Source organism: Rhizopus delemar, genomic scaffold (assembly GCF_000149305.1).
Source record: "Rhizopus delemar RA 99-880 supercont3.3 genomic scaffold, whole genome shotgun sequence".
NCBI lineage: Eukaryota > Fungi > Mucoromycota > Mucoromycetes > Mucorales > Rhizopodaceae > Rhizopus > Rhizopus delemar.
In genome coordinates, this window is record NW_027137829.1 from 1,951,344 (window position 1) to 1,970,313 (window position 18,970).

At 34.0% G+C, this 18,970-nt stretch overlaps 8 protein-coding genes across 8 annotated transcripts; 3 read left to right on the plus strand and 5 right to left on the minus strand.

Moving 5' to 3' along the window:
* Nucleotides 1-488: 488 nt before the first annotated feature.
* RO3G_04947 (uncharacterized protein) lies at nt 489-2,094 on the minus strand (the record flags this gene model as incomplete). The annotated part of the gene is made up of 3 exons (XM_067659537.1): nt 489-1,561; nt 1,609-1,709; nt 1,787-2,094. 3 exons carry the CDS (start codon nt 2,092-2,094, stop codon nt 489-491), a joined length of 1,482 nt encoding a protein of 493 aa, XP_067515638.1.
* A 1,695-nt stretch (nt 2,095-3,789) lies between these two features.
* Nucleotides 3,790-4,608, minus strand: RO3G_04948 (uncharacterized protein; the record flags this gene model as incomplete). The annotated part of the gene is made up of 1 exon (XM_067659538.1): nt 3,790-4,608. One exon carries the CDS (start codon nt 4,606-4,608, stop codon nt 3,790-3,792), a length of 819 nt encoding a protein of 272 aa, XP_067515639.1.
* Nucleotides 4,609-5,842: 1,234 nt separating this feature from the next.
* Nucleotides 5,843-6,396, minus strand: RO3G_04949 (uncharacterized protein; the record flags this gene model as incomplete). The annotated part of the gene is made up of 3 exons (XM_067659539.1): nt 5,843-5,973; nt 6,030-6,260; nt 6,312-6,396. The coding sequence occupies 3 exons, from the start codon at nt 6,394-6,396 to the stop codon at nt 5,843-5,845; spliced, it is 447 nt and encodes a 148-aa protein (XP_067515640.1).
* Nucleotides 6,397-6,563: 167 nt separating this feature from the next.
* RO3G_04950 (uncharacterized protein) lies at nt 6,564-7,567 on the plus strand (the record flags this gene model as incomplete). The annotated part of the gene is made up of 5 exons (XM_067659540.1): nt 6,564-6,720; nt 6,771-6,834; nt 6,887-7,027; nt 7,211-7,394; nt 7,442-7,567. The coding sequence occupies 5 exons, from the start codon at nt 6,564-6,566 to the stop codon at nt 7,565-7,567; spliced, it is 672 nt and encodes a 223-aa protein (XP_067515641.1).
* Nucleotides 7,568-10,101: 2,534 nt separating this feature from the next.
* Nucleotides 10,102-10,901, minus strand: RO3G_04951 (uncharacterized protein; the record flags this gene model as incomplete). The annotated part of the gene is made up of 5 exons (XM_067659541.1): nt 10,102-10,137; nt 10,190-10,275; nt 10,321-10,528; nt 10,581-10,732; nt 10,898-10,901. The coding sequence occupies 5 exons, from the start codon at nt 10,899-10,901 to the stop codon at nt 10,102-10,104; spliced, it is 486 nt and encodes a 161-aa protein (XP_067515642.1).
* Nucleotides 10,902-13,481: 2,580 nt separating this feature from the next.
* Nucleotides 13,482-14,263, minus strand: RO3G_04952 (uncharacterized protein; the record flags this gene model as incomplete). The annotated part of the gene is made up of 2 exons (XM_067659542.1): nt 13,482-13,564; nt 13,627-14,263. 2 exons carry the CDS (start codon nt 14,261-14,263, stop codon nt 13,482-13,484), a joined length of 720 nt encoding a protein of 239 aa, XP_067515643.1.
* An 803-nt stretch (nt 14,264-15,066) lies between these two features.
* Nucleotides 15,067-15,458, plus strand: RO3G_04953 (uncharacterized protein; the record flags this gene model as incomplete). Its single annotated transcript, XM_067659543.1, has 3 exons — nt 15,067-15,142; nt 15,211-15,272; nt 15,339-15,458. The coding sequence occupies 3 exons, from the start codon at nt 15,067-15,069 to the stop codon at nt 15,456-15,458; spliced, it is 258 nt and encodes an 85-aa protein (XP_067515644.1).
* Nucleotides 15,459-15,786: 328 nt separating this feature from the next.
* On the plus strand, nt 15,787-18,505 carry RO3G_04954 (uncharacterized protein; the record flags this gene model as incomplete). Its single annotated transcript, XM_067659544.1, has 8 exons — nt 15,787-16,009; nt 16,060-16,385; nt 16,476-16,553; nt 16,630-16,693; nt 16,744-17,257; nt 17,353-17,637; nt 17,690-17,735; nt 17,798-18,505. The coding sequence occupies 8 exons, from the start codon at nt 15,787-15,789 to the stop codon at nt 18,503-18,505; spliced, it is 2,244 nt and encodes a 747-aa protein (XP_067515645.1).
* Between the last annotated feature and the right edge of the window lie 465 nt (nt 18,506-18,970).

Consider the following 18,970-nt stretch of genomic DNA (forward strand, 5'->3'; position numbering starts at 1 on the left):
TTTTAAGTTGAAAATTGAAGAGGTTTGTGCAACGAAAAATTTTCAAGTTGCAGCTATTATCTGCATTATAAAAAATAAAACAAGACCGAAAGCAAATATGAATTCAGAATCAAATAAAAGAATTGATTCTATAAAGTTATTGTCGTATTATATATCAAATTTCAGTAACAGCCATTACTCATTTACCAGATTTAGTTAAACCAATTTTCATTGTATTCAGGAACCCAGAGCATTAAGGGTATGTCTTATATGATTCTTTCGTTATCCTTGGCGTCCAACCTCTTATTTTTATCTAGCCTTTTATTCTTCTTTACTTTCTTATGTTGTACGCTAAGACTAATAAACATACTCTAATGTATTTTCATGTGAATTTTAATTGAATTTTCAATTGTAATTTGTTTTGATTTATATTGTGTTTCAAGTTAATCACGGTTTAAGTGGATAAAGATCTTTTCGAATTTTCATGTAAAAATATATATATATATATATTATTTCCATACATTGGTACCTAGCAAGTCTTCCTCTTCATCTGCAAAAAGCGAGATTCCACTTGACCAAGCATTATTCTCTGTAAATAAGGGCGAAGAAGCTTGGTATTTTACGGATTCATGATTTCCGTAGATTTGATGCTGTGCATGCTCTTGGTATAAAGAAGCCTGAGGTTGCACAGACTCATGAACACTGTTCAGTGAGCTCCGACGTTGTATGGGCTCTTGGTATAGTTGGTCTTGACGTCGTTGAGGAGTAGAAAGAGAAGCTTGAGGTTGAGGGTATCGTAAGGAAATGTTTGGTGTAGAAAATGAAGGGTTTTGAATGTGCTCATCTTTCAATGGTCTTTCGTTTTTCTTGAGATTTAGCGAGCGGTTCTCCACCGCTAATCTCGTCTCCTGTTCTTCCTGCTGTTGTTGTTTAATTAAATCTTCTACGAGTACATATTTTCCTTTTCCTTGCTCAATTATCACATCAATACACCCCTCTCTAGGGTGACCCAAAGGCCTCTGAGCTTGATTGACAGAGGTCGTGCCGTAAGCAGGTCGACGGGTCTGTTGCCAGAGGGGTTCTCGAAAATCAATCACTGGATAATTATAATCACCGAATTCCATACGACGACTGGATTCAAATAGAGCTTCCATATCCTCTCCAGGCTCTTCAAATGTCAGCGGTTCTGTTTCTTCTTCCTCATGTACAGCTTCGCCTGGGCCTGCGGGTAAGTATTTCGAGGTTGGAGCAGGCCCTAGCCAATGTTTTTTAGATGTCATATTTGAGTACCTCAAACCGGCCATGATACGTGAGTTACGACTGCTACCCATATGGGCTACGCCCTCTGAAGGTTCAAAGGACCGGTAGTTAAAACCAGATCCACGTAAGGTGAGCAGTGTATCCATGTAGACATCTTTGAATCCCAAGGAATCTTGAATAGCAATACGGATTGGCATACGTGCTGAGTGAACACTACTGTCAAAATAGTCCTCATATGAGAACGAAAAAGAGTGAGCAATGGCAAAGGGGACCATTTCAATACAAACAAGGAAATCTTGAATAGCTACAGAGATATGCTCAGCTAAAAAAAAGTTAGTTTCCTCTTGTCTGTATCAACAAAAGACAAACCTTCTGGTATAATGCCTGCAGAGACAAGGATAGCAACCACAACGCTTTGCCAAAATGAAAAGAAAATGATAGCCTTGACACACAAGAATTTAGGAAGTGGCCTACACTAAATCATGAATCTTTTTCGCTTTTTTTTTTAAAAAAAAAATAAATAAATAAAAATAATAACGAGCGTTACCTAAAACTGGTCAAATCCTTCTTGGTAGCATAAAAAAAGACCATCAAACACCACAAACAAAATGAAACACTCAAGTTATAGACAAAGGTGATCCAAAAGTAAGAACCTGATAGGCTAAAATCACCTTCACGATAGTGATTGGTTACTTTCAGGGCCATGGTGATCACTGCCAAGACAGGTTTGACATACACAAATTGGAGGATACCTCGTTTGACAAACAAGAATGTGTAAGGATCTCCCACAAAAATCTCTCGAGAGTAAAGTGTGCCCGGAAAGAAGTTTTCTGAGGGTGGGCGAGAGTGAAGCATGATGATCAAAGCTCTTTCTCCGCCGAGTTTGTTCAGTAGAAGGTTAAAAAAAGCATAAATGACAAAGGCTTCATAAATATCCCTAAAAGTATCGACATAGAAAGCTACATTAAGTGAAACGAGCGAAATATAAGTACTAATGCCGTAGATGGGAACCCTATAAGTTTGGTTTAATAGGCTGAATAATTATGCTTTTGTTGACACTTTTACATCCACAATATGCGAATGACTTGTCTTTGTTGATTCTTTTTAAAAGGAAAATCAGTAATAAATTTGTCTATATCTATTGTCAGCTTACAGGTTTTCTGTAGTTTTTCCAATGTAACCAAACAGAAAAAAAAGAAATGCAGGACCCCACTACTGTACAAAGAAGGGCTAGTTGAATCAATATTGGACTGAATTCAGAACCTGCACCTCCATTACTGGATTCCATAATGGGCAGCAAATAAAATGTCTTTGATAGGAAAAAGGGGAAAAAGTTTTATTTCATCATTTTATGCCGAGTAATTACTCCCACGTGACACTGTTTAAATTTGAAGGTTTAGCATGCTTTTTTGATTCTTTGATCAAGCATTTTATTGTAAATGAAAGGTAAACGGTCTTAGTCAGGAGAGAAAATGTTAGACAAAGGAGGCACAGTGGGGTCGATGCGCTGAGATATGTGCATCGGGTATGTACTAAAGTCAGACCTTAGGGCTGCCTGCTTTAAGTAGTCTAGGAATAATGATATATTTATCAAAACAAGGGAATAGTCAAAATGCCTGTGTTGCACTCAATAATGTATTGTACATATGGAATCAGAGGCACTGTTTTGAAGTGAAAAACAAAATAAAATAGTCAACACAGTGACTTGTAGATGCTTGGTATGGATGACATATTGCTCAGTGCCACAAAATATTTTATCGGAAGAGAAGATCAATTGGGGGTGCTGAATAAAGAGTAAATCGAATAGATAGATTGTGAGTCAAAATATATAGTTTATATAGTATTTATTTAGATCATATTGTCATTAACTATGATTACATTACTTACCATACTTTTACGAGCAAGGTTTTCCATTTCTCATCTATACTACATGTCGATGACACTGATATAATCACTAATACTGCTAGAAAAGCTGCATAATTGAGGACTTTAGACAAGGGCTTCATGTTCCCCGCCCTTTTCTTCATATCACATCAATCAATCTTCAAATAATAATCAGCAACGTAGTCAAATTAAGTTTGCAAAATCATACAAGCCGAATTCAGGGAATATAACTTAATATACAGAAAAGGGCTGATTTGCTTTTGCTTTATTAATTACGAATTTAGAAACAAAAGTGTAAAGAAAAGAAGCTCAAATCGTCAGATGTTATACATCCTTATTCTCCGCCAATAATAAAACATGGCAAAGCCCCTTTTCAACGTGCCTTTTAGGACTTTATTGAATGCAAAATAATATGCACATATCATGGTTTAGCTGCTAGATAAATAAGTCTTTTTATATAGTTTCAGAATTAGTTGTCTTACGAATTTTGCTTCTAATTAATTAGCAAGTGTAGTTGAATATTTGCCATATCTCCTTTTTTTATGATGGCGGGGCTTATCAAAATATTCTTCACATATACTTTATTATATTCTATATAAACGATAAAAAGTGTAAATGTTAAGTAAGAGAAAAAAAAAGATACATGTTTTATATATTATCAATGTATTAACGATTTGTAGATGCTCTACTTCGCTGAGAAGGAGAACGGGGTAGGTTAGAAACGGTGGAGGCAACGACGCCTATAAAGTTTTGAGGTGTCCATCGTGTTCCAATATTTTCATCTTCAAGGACTACCTCTTGCTTCTTTCTCTTATTGTGGAACAGCAGACCTGCGAGACCTAAAGCAGCCATACAACCAACACCAACACCGAGTCCAATTCCAAGTGCTTTATTACTTACACTGTTGGATATTGGAAGTTCATTATTATTAAAGATAGAAGGTTCAGAAGGCTGGGCTGGAGCAACTTGTTGTATGCTTTGCGTAGGCGTAATTACAATGCTAGAGCTTTCGTTGCTATCATCGCTCTCATCATCATCGTCCTCATCATCATCATCATCATCATCATCATCATCATCACCATCATCATCATCATCATCATCATCATCATCATCATCACCATCGTCGTCGTTACCATTGCTGTCGTTGTTACTGTTGTCATCACCATCGTCACCATCATCACCGTCGTTATTATCATCGTCGGTATCGTTGTTGTCGTTGTTACTGTTGTCATCACCATCTTCATTGTTATCGCTATTATTATCAGTGGTTTCATTATCTGTGCTGTTATCATCACCACTATCATCATTACTGTTATCATTGTTTTGATGGTTACTAACGCTATTACTACCATTGTTACTGCTTTCTATGGTTGTAGGAAGACTAATGATAGGCGTTAAATTAGTTGTAGTAGTAATTGCAGTAACAGTTTTTGTTATTGTGATCACAGTTTCAGCACTACTTGTTGTGGTAGCTGTAGGAGCCATCCTTGTTGCTGAATAATTGAGGGTATTTTTTGTGTGCTTAAAGCTATTGTGGCTTAAAGTATTATTCTTTGTGTATCTTGACTTTTTGGTTTTTGGATGCCTTGAAGCAGTGCTTTCCTCAGTTGGGCTAACAGTGGTGATGATGATCGGAGTCGGACAGTGGTGAGTTACGGTTCGAGTGGTACATTTTTTAATAATTACTGTTGCTTCTGAATAATCTAATACTGTTGTTGAGTGCCAACAGTGAATGGTAGATGAGTGTTTGCATTTTATATGTCCTAATATGAGAATTCGAATCTTGTTCTTTTTCTTAAAAAACGGGGGGTTTTATATGTGAGTGTACCTGACTTTGTTATACTTGTTGTTGTTGTTGTTGTTGTTGAAGAAGAAGAGAGATGGTTTTCAGCGATGTTATTATTTCGAGCTATAAAGTAGATTAAATAAACAGATCTTATTGTTAATTAAAATAAATAATACCTAATACCAAACAAATATTGGTTATAATAATGGCCAAATAAAGAAGAAGTGTTACTTGGTTCATCAAATAGCATTAAAAATAAGAAAAAAGAGGAATATGAAAAAAAGAGAGAAATACAGAGAGAACAAAAAAGGCCTTGAAAAAAAAAAAAAAAAAAAAAAAAAAAAAAAAAAAAAAAAAAAAAAGATCAAAGCCCAAAAAATAGACGTGAAAGCCCTAATAAATTCTGTATGCGTAGAATGCGCCAATAAAAGAATAATATTTGCGTTACTGAAAAGAAAAAGTTTAATTGTTTAGTTCCTAAAATAAGGAGAATGTTTCCTCCTTTTGATGTAAAAAATAGAAGATTTTTGTAGCTTTTTGTTTTTATTTTTATTTTTTTTGGTCCGTGATACAAAGCTTGCATTAAAACATAAATATTGACCTTTTTTTTATAAAAAATAGGGTATACTTTGTTCTTTTGATGTCAATATGTGTAACTTGGAATACAAGAAAGGTTCTATACGTGGATTCAAGGAGTCCAAAACCATACACACATAAGAAGGGCAGCTTTTTTAATTGACAAAAGCAAATATATAATAAAAAAAAGGAGCGAAAGAATAAACCTGCTAAAAAAGATTATTTAAAAAAGGGAGTTTCTCCTTTGTAATATGTATGCTTGTATATTATATCTTTTTATTGTGAGTTGTGTGGTTATATAATGTTTTGTACAAAAAAACTTTTTTTTTTCTTTATCCAATTTGTTTCTTTTTTCCTTTAGTGATGATGATCTTCTTCACTGCCAACAAAGTCCATAGTATAAACGGAACCACATTCAGGACAACGGTCATGTTCGTGAGACTTATCCAAGTTGATCCAAATAGTATCGTGAGATTCAGCGGGAAAGCCTATAAACCGTATAAATTAGCTTTCAACTTTGTCTTCTTCCTACTTTTCTCTTTACCAGTGCATCCAACGAAACGAATGGGGTCATGTGACTTGACAACGATAGGGTTCTTAACAGTACCGAGGTGAGTCATGTTCAAAGGTTCCATATCAAAGAGTTGCTTTCCTTCTAATGTAGCAAGTAATTCCATACGTTCTAAACCAGTGGATTGCTCAAGATCAGTGGGGATTTGACCGGGTTGAGCACCAGGACCTAAGTTGGATTCAGCACTGTGACTGACAGCACCAGCTATTGTATAAATGAGTGGTGGTTGTTTATACATGAATTATTGATATTTACATAAACGAGCACCTAAAACAGAGAAGGGTCTAGCACGAACAGCAAGAGGAGCAGCTTTAACAGCAGCACGACGAAGGGCAAACATGGTTATAAAATTAATGAAAGAAAAAAGAGTGGAAAAATTATCAACTGATTTCAACCCTGCAAAATAAAAAATTCAGACAGACGGTGTTGCAAAAGTGTGACGTCAACAAATAGCACAATGGCTTTGAGCAATTTTATTTTTCTTTTCAACTCTTACATTACAACACCATGTCTACTATTGGACGTACATTAAAGAATTTTATTAAGGTTGGGCCTGTCAGCTACATTAAACAAATGAACAACATTGGTGATACAAAGTGGGGCCGACTTGCTGGTATTGATGCCAATGGAAATAAATATTTTGAAAACAACGATGAAGTTTCAGGTAGAAATGATTCTTAAAGAAAGAATTACTTTTAACAAGATTATGTGTAGGCCGTGAACGCTGGGTTGAATATGCTAGTGATTTTCCCGAAGCCGGTGACATTGCACCTGATTGGTAAAAAGCAAAAAGGTGACCTTTAATTCATTCTGATTTGTATAATAAATAGGCACATGTGGCTTTCACGTATTGTTCAAGAACCACCTACTGAAATGAATATTCAACCTCAAAAGTGGTGGGGAGAGCCTATTCCAAACTTTTCCGGTACAGTAAAAGGGTATAAAACCTACAATACAACTACTCCTAAATTGTACGCTTGGGAGCCTGTTGTCAAAACCAGAGAATAAATAAAATATTATTGAATTGCATAAAACTTGAATATTGATGTTGCGGAGTTTTTATGAGGATAAAAAAAAAAATGTTTGAAAGGGTTCTACTCTATTTCTTCCTTAATGTCAACACCTACTCAACGAGAGATATTATCTTTATACAGATCATATCTTCGTATTATTAAAGAATGGCCAGAAGATAAAATTAGACCCAACAGAGGTATGAAACAAGTCTTGGCTAAAAAAGTACAAGAACAATTTAGATCGCCACAAACATTGGATTATTATAAAGCAAAAGAAGAAATGAAAGCACTCGATTATTTATTAGATAACAAGTTTCAAGAAAAGGTAACATAAAACAAATGTTTCTATTAAAACTAATAATATTACTAAAGTATCCTATTTCTGAAAAAATATTAATACCTGCCACAAATCCAAAATACTATTCAAAGCTGATATCTTCTTTAGAAGCCCAACATAATGATAAAAAAAGTTTATTTCAAAGACTTTTCTCAAAATAAATTGAACGATTGAAAAATACTAGATCTTTATTTCTAAGAAGATTCGTTCATTAAGTAATCCTCGAGACATGCAAAATTAGATCAACCCTTTAAAGTCAAATAATTTTACAAACTAATTTGCATGCAATTAAAAGCAACAATTGAACAACAATTTAGTTATTTACATCTTTGACTGAACACTGAGCAATGTCTCGCTCATTTACTCGCGAGTATACAGTTACACACACCAAGTTGTCGTTTTTCTAACAAGAAACTTTTATTTCTAAGCAATTAACTGATGAATATAAATGCTTTCAACTAAAGTCTTATCCAAACATATCTTTGGGACATCATGAAAATAGCAATTTTAATTTAGGAATGCTATGCATGCACAAAGATGGAGCTTGTGTAGTTATATTGCATGTACCATTGAGATACGATCGACGACTGTCAGATGGATAGCAAGTCGGTACAAAGAAGCTGACCTAATGCTTCCAAAAAGAGTACCAAAAGACCCAAGGAAACAATAAAAAGGCTTGAATGATACTTGGAAAAGACAATATGGAAGGATATTTTCGTCATTTATGATCGATCAACTGAGTTTGCAGTTGAGTAGAATGGAGATAACCATGTCAATGTCGATGATTATCTACTACTTGAAGAGTTTTGATACATAAATCGACATGAGGCTTGATCCCAAAAATATTTCTAACTATTGCTAAACGTGTAAGCGGAGTGATTTAAAAGTATAACAAGATAACTTGAGATCCAACGTATCATATAAAAAACCAACTGGAATCTACAAAAAATATGAATTGCTCTTAGCTCTTGATAACAATTGTTCAGATATAAACAAAGTTGAAATTCATTAGCAACAATAGGATAATATATGGTAACCAATTGCCAAAATCATCACGTATTTCTTATCAAATATATAAGCAATTAACAAGGAATATCAAAGCTGCAAACTGACGTTTGAATTCCCATAATTTATTATGAATTTGGTACAGAAAGCATTGTATTCCAACAGGTGGTAATAGAAAATGCATTTATTAAGTTACATGTAAATTGTAGAGTAATTAAATAAAAAGAGAATAATTCAAATATATAAAAAAAGACATAATGCCACTAGTAAAGAAATATTTCTTTATGTTGCTCGTTACTATGAAATAATAAAGGAAAATAGGCATGATATTATTATTATTAATGATATATTTTGTTGTTCTTTTAAACTAATAGTCATTGAGATAGCACTTGCAGTAGCCATTATGCTTGAAGAAGAAGAAGAAGAAGAAGAAGGGGATACCAAAGAAGGTGTTGTTTTTTCAAGCGTTGTAGAATTATTATTTATAAAAGAAATGACATCTATAAACAGGGTACATTTTGTAAATAAAATTAAAATTTAAAAGAGGAATTACCTTGAACTTTGCACGCCTGGTTGGTTACTAGACAACTAGGCTGTGTATCTGTTGAATTGAAGAAGAATGTCATATTCTTGATAAAAAGAGAAGCATCTTGTTTTACAGGACCTTGACTAAACTTGATGTTACCATCTGTCCAATGATTGAACATAATTCGACTCGGTTGATTTAATATGTTGGTTGTCATCCTGTATCTTTCAATGCCATCAACATAAAATATAGTAAGACCTGGTAACCAATCAAATCTATACTCATGATAATCCTTAAATGTATGTTAACGCACAAGAAAATCCAGTATTTAAATTGCTGTGCTTACTAGAGAAGGATCAAAAGAGAAAAACCAATTGCCATGCGTTAAAGGAGATGCTCTTGATTGTACGGTCAAACCAGGATGCACAGCGAAATAAGCTTGCGGTGGATGTAATGCAGAGACTATTTCAATATCAATTTCTCCTTGAGGGTGATAAGCAAACATACTAGCAACTGCTCCATTGACACTGGTTGATTTCATAAAACTCCTAAATGATCCATATAAAAAATCCTGTCTGAATAGAAAGTTACTAAAAATAAAAAAAAAAGATCAAATGAGGAGATATGCTTACCTTGTCGTACCAAATCCTCCACAGGTGATTTCATTACTTGTCTGATTTACAGTGATGGCTATTTGAATAGCATCTTCTAATGTATTCACATTCTCTTTATGAAATATGCGTGCATAAGAATCATTATACTTTGCGTCAATAATATAATTAGCAAAGAATAAGTCGTGTATAGCGTACAAATTGCTAGGAGATGGCCTGTTTTGAAAATTCATATGCCACACATCTGACCAAGTTGTGGTCAAGTTGTCCTGAAAGCCACAATCGCACTGAATTGAACTAGTGCTGATAACATCAGCCCAGGTAAATGGGAAAAGACAGAATAATAATAAGGTTATCATTGTCTCTTGGTTTAATATATTACACAAAAAATAGAAAGAACACAAATAAAAAATATAGAAAAGGAGAGACAAAAATGATTTTCGGGCATATTGCAGAAGCAACCGTGTGCTCGTTGTTACATTGCGGCGTTTTTGGTTGTTTTGTTTCTCAGAATCTGTGGTGCATGAATCTATCGCCTGCATTGGATCATTTTTTAAAATTTGCTCTTTAACTTGTTGGGACTTTTACCCTAGAAATGTATTCTACTGAGTGACCAGAAATCAGCAAATTCTATTATATACCTTCATTTGTAACAGATCTGCTTCCAGTTCTTCTTGTTCCGCTGAACTTGGAGCAGCATGTATGTTGTATAGCATTTGTGTTCGATCTATCAAAATGTTAGTATAATAATGGACAAGCACAACTTTCTTACTTTGTTTTCTTCGTTCCAGTCTTGAAGGAGAAGCATGTCGTTCATATAAATTCGATTTCTTGCGTAACATTATTTTGTTTTTGGCTATCTTTTTGTATGCTTCATCAAATACATCATTCACTTCATAATCCTCTTTATCTTCTTTTATTAATTTTCTCTTTTCTGCAATAGTTTGTAGCATCAATGCTTGAAGGCCATTCTTTTCAGTCTATAGTAGATAATTAGATAGCATCTCACATAAATATTTGAATTCAATATACTCTATATTCTTCTTGTAAAAGGTTCACTTCCATCTCATATTGATAATTTATTAGCGATAGTTCATAATTCTTGAAATTTTCTGCGCATTCAATTGTTTGCTCTTTTCGAACTTCAATATCCAACATTGCATCTTCAAATGCTGAATGCGTTCCTATTTTATGTTCGTTAAGCAAGGATTTTCAAACAAAAATCTATTAAACCTTGTTCTAGTGTCTTCAATTCGTCTTTTAAGTATTGACGTCTTTCTTTATATGTGCTTTATATAACAAAAATGAGTGAAAAATTGAATGCCATATAAAAAAACCAAATCTCTTACTCATCACGCTGTTCCCAAAACTCGTTATCCATCCAAAGCATCAGATCATTATATTCTTGCTTTTGACGTATATTTTCACTTTCATATAATGTATCGGATTCTTCTTTACAATGGATTTATTTTCAAACTTTATATGTGAGAGTTTTTTTTTTATAGAAAAAGATTTACCCTGCCAATGTGATTCAACCTCTTGAATAGTTTTGTGTGTTCCAAATGGTTGTGGTTGCTGCCATTCTTGGTAGTAATTCCAATCAGTAGGCTGCACAATGGGCGGTAAAGGTTGTTGGTAAAATCGATTTTCATAATATTCGTTTGATGGTTGTATATAAGGCCTCGCGTAATAAGGAGGCTGCTGTGAATCTGCACCAGCTTGTGCGACAATAAAGCCAAATTGAGGTAGCATAAAGGAAATAATAAAGAAAAAAAAGCTTTTTTTCTCTGCTCTTATTTTCTGATTGCACGTACCTAAATAACTTCCGGTCGGACTCTAGACATTGATCTCCGAGCCGTGCACTTAAAATAATGCACTATGAAACAGCAATTGAATGATAGGTAAGATTTAAATGGGTCTCACCATACTTTTATAGAACATCAAAGATATTTTCTAAAATTACAAAGCAAGCTGAATGAAATATACTTAGTTGAAAGAGTTTTTTATAAGTGGAATGACTAGACAATACAGTGTTTCGCGTTTGAAAATAAAGAAATTTGATGCCGTTAATAAAAAAAATGTAAAATTTTCTTCTGTTGGATAAAACATGAAGCTGGCCAGTAAAATTTTTAGTTGAACAGTAAAGTGTTTTCATCATTGATACAAATGTTATAAGCCTATAATTGTTTCTATTAGCAATAAAAACATTATAAAGCTAATAAAAAGAAAAATAAGCTGATAAAAATAAAACTTGTTTTATTATATTCTTTCCATGTTCAAACATTTGAAAGAATATTTTTGAGTTTGATAATTTCAAATGGGTGAAACAGTTTTTTTTTTTTTTTTTTTTTTTTTTTTTGGATTTACATGTAACATATCTTGAAGCTAATCAAAACGTGAAGATCAAAAGCCCGTCGATCATCAGCATGTAATGACGCAACAAAGAAAGTCAAAAGGAATACTAATAAACATAGTAGCTGGCCCTTAGTTAATATACGTATTTTTATGTATACAGGAAAAGGATCCGCATCTGTCATGAGACGAGCTTTACTAGCACTGTCTTTTAACCAAGGCTATGGAGCCCCTTCTTAAGAAAAGGAACTCAGCTACTGTGCAGCAGGCATCAGATAAAAGAGAATCCATTTAAACAACCATCTATTGCAGCAGTTACAATTCTTAAACAGATTAAAGGACTCAATGGAAGGATTTTTTGTTACATTCCTATTTTTAATAGTTGCTTCTTTTGCTTCAGATGCTTCACCAGAAGGTAAGTCTTCTGGTACTGAAACATTGGTTGCTTCTTTTGCCGTTTTTGTTTTACGGTGCTTAGACAGGAATTAACGCGTCTCCTTTGATAGCAAACAGGCTTTCAATGCCTCTTTGGACATATTGAAAAAAGCAGTAGCATTTTTATAAGTATGAATTTGACTTTTGATCCAATTGGCATGATGAATAGCAATATTGGAATATCAAGCGTCAAATTCCATTTTGACTGCAATATGAGATGTTGGCCAAAGGTTCATTAGAATATTCAAGAGCGTTTCTTTGAACAAAAAGGTATTGAAAATTATTGATAGATGGAGAGGACAACCTTTTAAATATTGTTGTCAGTCAAAGTAGGTAAGGTAATTGATAAATCAAAAGCATTCATCGAGGTGTGACTGCTGCAATGTATGGTTATTGAAGGAATTCTCGGTATATGCCTGATGAACAAAAAAGAAATAACAGCTATACAATATTATACAACTATAATGTAGGCTGTCAATAAGGGCTTTTTTTTAACCTTTTGATTGTATATGATAAATAGATACAAGATAATAGGCTGGCAAGATATCAGGATGATTATTATATACTTCTAAAGTAGATATGAATTAAATAGGATTATTGCCTATAGTCTAAAATATTTTGGGGGGTTTTTATAAAATACTACACCAGTACTTTGATTCATTGAGACATTATCTTTTACTTGTCAAAGAAAGATGAAAACTCCAAATAAAGTTGTCTTTTTAGTTTCCATGAAAGGTGTCTTAAAAAAGGGTCACTTGTTTGTATTAGTATTAAATAACTGGTTATATAATACGGCAAAAATAATTGTACATATTATTTGCCTTACATTTTCATGAATGAAAGACAGGATACTTTTCTCAATAATAATAAAGAATTAACTTGGGTATTATTTGAGAGCTTCTTCTCCCCTATACTTATCTTTGTATAGAAAATAAAGAACAAAGAGAAAAAGGATGTGTAAAAACCTTCAAAAAGAGGTCATTAAACTATACAGCATCCAATAGATACAAGCTTCTTACAAATTAACATAAGCCGAGTAGGAAATTGTTTAGATTGCGAATTGTATATGTTTTCTCATGTTTGATAGAAACCCTTTAACAATAGCATCATTAGCCACTATTTTTATTTTTTGTATAAAAATAAAGTTTACTTTTCATCAGCAGCAGCATAAATATGTTTCCCTCTTTGTTGATAGCTCGTCATGCCTTTTCCACTACCAATCACACCCACTACAAGAAGGTGTTTGCTGTTAGCTTTTGATTATATTAAAACCAAATTTTTATACAATTACCTTTGCCTTCTGGATTATCGGGTGATTTAAATATACTCTTTTTGTTAATAGGCGAATGTTTCTTTTTGCCACCCACTTGAGCAAAATTTAACCAGGCATTCTTTTTATGCTCAATTTCTGATGCTTGTTTCTTTTTGCTGACCTTTGGCTGGTCTGTTGCTTTTCTCTTTTTATTGTTTTCGTCACTGCTGGCGTTACTGCTATGACTATCCTTAATGTTTTCAAAAATACCAACACGCTTCTTATTGGGGATTGCTTTTATGTCTTCTGCCTTAACAAATTCCGTTTCATTGTATCCTTTGAATCGAACCGAAAATACTTGATCAGCACCTCCAATGGCAGTAATGTTGGCCTTATAAAACTGTCCATCGCCCGACCATCTAGCCATCACTTCCTGATCAACAGCGAATGTTTGGGTCTTTAGTGCAGTAGCTGCTGGTGCCTCTGTTTTATTATGTTTTGCTGGAGATGGCTTGTTGTTGGTCTGTTCGGGTAGTTGTGCTTCAAACATGGCAATCAACTCTTTCAAGTCATTTTGGAGCTTTGTTAATTCTTCATTGGCTGGATCAGATGCAAGAGCAAGTTCAACTTGTTCTAATTGGAATTTATAAGATTCTATTTCTTCTGTTGAGCTCATAATTACAAAAAGATGGCGGATATAATATAATACAGGCTGAAGGAGAAAAAAAAAAAAAAAAGAAAAACGAAAAAATAGCAGCAAAAAGACACACCAATTAAAAAGCAGTCATTATTACGTCAGCTACACAGAAATAAGTTAAAAGTTCGTATGTATAGATTATAGTCAATCATATCGTTTGAATATGTATTGTTTGTCTACAATGTTTTGTTTTTGAGTACATTGATTATTTCCTCTATTTGGATGATTTAGCTTATAGAAGACCTCTTACATACACATATAGTAAAGAATAGCAAAAAAGCAACTTTGGTTATATTCAAGTTTCTATCTTTTGTACTGAGAGTCTTATTGTAAAAGCAGTTAGCCAATCTACGCACTACCTTGAATTTATGCTGAATCAGTGTTCAATATATGCAGCAGATAAACAGCAGCCTTTAAGTCAGGTCATTTTATCAAAGCCTTGTAAGTTAAAAAATTAAATGAGCTTGACGAAAAAAGATCCACTCTGTTTTACGATGCATTGTCGATTGTATCAAATGTAAAAATTATGAATTTAATATTGTTAACAGATGGGAGAAGGGACTAAGAGTTCAAAAGGCATATCGTATCTCCTTTTGAGTATGAAATCAACAGTAGTTGAGCTCAATATTTTATTTATTGGTCCAACTTGAAGGTGCTGTACTTGCTTTTCTTTTTTTGGAAAATACCCCATAGACATGTTTCTGGTATTTGATTGGAAGAAAATTTTAACCGAATTATCATTGAACTACAATGAATCTTTCCTTTTCTTTTTGTTTTTCAACATGTCGAACGAAGATAATTTGGAAAGAAAAATACATCCTTTACCTTTCCCATTTTTGTATAGAGAAATTCTATGGGGTGAGAGTTGTGTTTTTTTTATTTTTTTAATTTTGAATGCTCATGTCTCATGCTTTAAAAATACATAGCCAATAGAACAGTCATTGCAGCCTCTGCAGCAGCTGTTGTTGGCGTGATATCGGGTTATCCTGTAAAGAAATAAAAAGAATGACCATTTATTTGTATTGACAACGAATTATGCCTATTGTTATTATAGTTTGACTCTGTAAAGACAAGGCTTCAGACTCAACCCTATGATTCCATCCTTGCATGTGTCAAGCAAACCTACAAAGAAGAAGGTATACGAGGGTTTTTTAGAGGTACAGACACAGCTTAAAAGTATAAAAGACATCGTGTCAACTTCTTTATGTAATTTCCTTCTCCTTCTTTTTATGTTAGGTGTCGTTCCGCCCCTGATCACTGTCAGTATTATCAAATCCATCTCGTTTACAGTTTATGAACGATCAAAGGCGTTTGCAAAACAGACGCAGCCCTCTATTTTTGATAGACACAATGTTCTATCAACTATGGCCGTATCCACAACAGCAGGTTCAATTAGTGGTGCGTTTATTGCTGCTCTTAGTTGTCCATTTGAGCTAGTGAAGATACAAAAACAACTAGAGTATTTGCTACGAGCTAGTAGTATATCTACAGGTGATCTAACAATGACGCGTCCTGTGAATGAGCTAAAACCAACAATCAATCGAACGGTCGGTGCTGGTCTCCCTGTGACACCGACATCAATCCCTCCCTTGCCAAGAGATACTATTCCTTGTAATATACATAAAAGAAGTATGTATACTTCTACTTCAAGTTTACATTCCGCAAAAGAAATTCTTAAAAAAAGAGGAATCATGGGGTTATATAGCGGATTTAAACTACATTTGCGTAAGTGACATCATTAAAAGGAAGAATAGACCAACTAAACTGTATTACAGTAAGGGATGCTGTTGGAACAGGTGTCTATTTTGGAGGATACGAAACTACAAAATATCTTTTAAGTGAGCTGCAAAACAAATCAGCCGGACCAGGTATACAATTCTTAGCAGGTGGTATTTGTGGTATTATGTGCTGGCTTGTCGTGTTTCCTTTGGATCTCGTGAAAAGCCTAATTCAAAAAGAGACTTTACAGACAAAACCAAAATACGGCAATACCAGAAATTGTGTGCAAGATATTTATAAAAGGGGAGGACTAGCTGGCTTTTATAGAGGTATCACAGTCACCCTGATACGTGCTTTTCCTATTCATTCACTCAATTTCTTGGTATATGAACAAACATTATTGCTCGTACGCCATCTTTCAGATCATTAGAATATCTCCCCTCCTCCTTGTATACAAAAAAATAAATTACAGATACCCCTTGTGTTTAGAACACTATTTTGCAATACAAAAATATCTGCATCTCAAAATGATCGGAACACCGAATTTGCAGTAAGTATTTTTTTTTCCTTTTCCATATTTCAATCTTTTTTTAATGGAGATCTCGCGACAACAATTTGTGGAAAAGCTTTCAATAGTTGAAGAAGCCATTAAAGAGTGTGATGTAATTGCAATTGACACAGAGCTGTCTGGTAAACACACCTCTGTTTAACTTCTCAACAATATAACTGAACATACCTAGGTCTTCACCGCCCGTTAAATAATAAAAGACTATATTCTCTTCAAGATCGGTATATTGAATATAAAGAGGCCACAGAACGATTCATTGTCATTCAATTTGGTTTGTGCACCTTCAAGTGGGACGCGTCTTCTGGTCGGTATATTGCCAAGCCTTTCAATTTTTATATTTTTCCTACGAGCACTACAGGAACGGTTCAAGCCAATCGTATCTTTATGACACAGGCCCAAGCATTCGACTTTTTGGTTAAGCAATCATTTGACTTCAACAAATGGGTCTATCAAGGCATTCCCTATCTAACAAAGCAAGAAGAAAAAGTATATCGAGAACAAGGAGAGAAAAGAATGGCGGACGATATGCCTAATATCCCTGTGGACGAAAAAGAATTTGAATTTATGAAGGCTGCAAAGCAAAAAATTGAACAATGGCTAAAGGATAACAAAAAGGATGATGGGGTCAATATTGTGGCAAAAAATGCATATCAGAGAAGATTAATATACCAAGAGGTCAGAAACAAGTAAATAATCTTAAAGTACCAAGTTTTTTTTTTTCTTTCTTTTTTTCTTTTTTTTTGCGAAGAGAAAAAGACTAATGTACAATAACGAAATATAGTTATAGCGAACTTACAGCCATTGGTATGCAAGGATTTATTCGCATCACCAAATTAACCGAAAAGCAGCAAAAAGAGCGCAAAAAGGAAAAGCTTGAAAAGTTTGAAAACGATTGTAGACAAGCTGTAGGATTTAGGAAGGTCATTGATATGATTTCAGAATCCAAAAAGATGGTTGTTGGCCATAATATGTTGTTAGATATTTGTCATGTTATAGGACAATTCGTCCAGCCTTTACCTGATACACTGGCAGAGTTTAAAGTATTGACACATAAGCTTTTTCCAAAGTAAAAAGAGAGGGAAATTTAAAAAAAAGTTACTAATATCTGACGTCTGTAGTCTGATTGATACAAAATATATGTGTGCAGCTGAACCCGAGCTATTTGTAAGAGCCTATTCCTTATTAGTCTAAGATGTGCAAAGCTCACTTTGCCATATTTTTATTAGAAAATATTCGGAACTGCTACAGCACTAGAGCAGCTTAGATTTGAAACAAGTAAAGAAGCTTTTGCTAATCCTCGTATTGATATGCACCCTCAATTTCCTCGATACTTGACTGAAAAGGCACATGAAGCTGGTTATGATGCTTTTATGACAGGTGCTGCATTCCTTAGGCTTACATCGTACTTAGATAAAATAAAAAATCCGCCAAAATTTACTGTTGAAGAGGAGAAGGAACCAGAGCAAGTCGAGGCCAGAAAGCTGCATAGCGATGGATGGGAGGTGACCGATGATGATGAAGAAGAAGATAAGGGCAATTGGTATGAAGATGGTGAAGACGAAGAGATATACAACTATGGATCTACAGAAGTTGATTTATTCGTTGACAACAATACAGTGAGTCCTATATTGAAAAATAGTATTAACAAGGCAGCCTTAGTCAGATCAGCCTTTGACTACTTGGACTTTATCAATAATGAGGCCATAACAAACCAAAGAAGTGCATTTTACGTCACATATAAACAGACACCTCTTAATACTGAAAGGTTGGAAGCATTATTTTCAAAACACGGCAAATATGTGATTGAAGAGTGTGACGATACATCTTGTTTTATTGTGTTTGAAAAGATACCGGTTGATTTTAATGTAGAAGAAATTGATAGTGATTTTACAGTTGTACCTATCTCTCGTTATTATGAAATCATGAAATTATAATAGTTGAATTCTTAATAAATGAAAATGGTTTGTTTATATGACTACGCAATATTCATTGCAGCTTGGTTACCATAGAAACCCTTTTAAACCCCGTGTTCTAATATATCCATTGTTCACAGCCCCCTTTTAGCTCTTGTTGCACAGTAATTTAGCAAAAAAAAAAAATTAATATAAATACAAGTGCTTTCACGAAGCTTTCTTTCTTCTACACATCACTTTTTTTTGTCACATCCAACTTCTGTTTAAGATTAATTATGACGATAGCATCATCCAAACGCCAAAGAAAGCAATTGACAAAAATTGCAAAACCCCAAAGAGATCACGTTAGTAGAAACAAAATTAAATTATAACATGCCAATTTTTAATACAATTTCAAAATAGAGCCGTGTCATGGACAAGTATACCGCAAAAAGAGACATCACTCGCAAGATAATTAAAAGATCTGCTGCTACAGTTGCTGGTAAC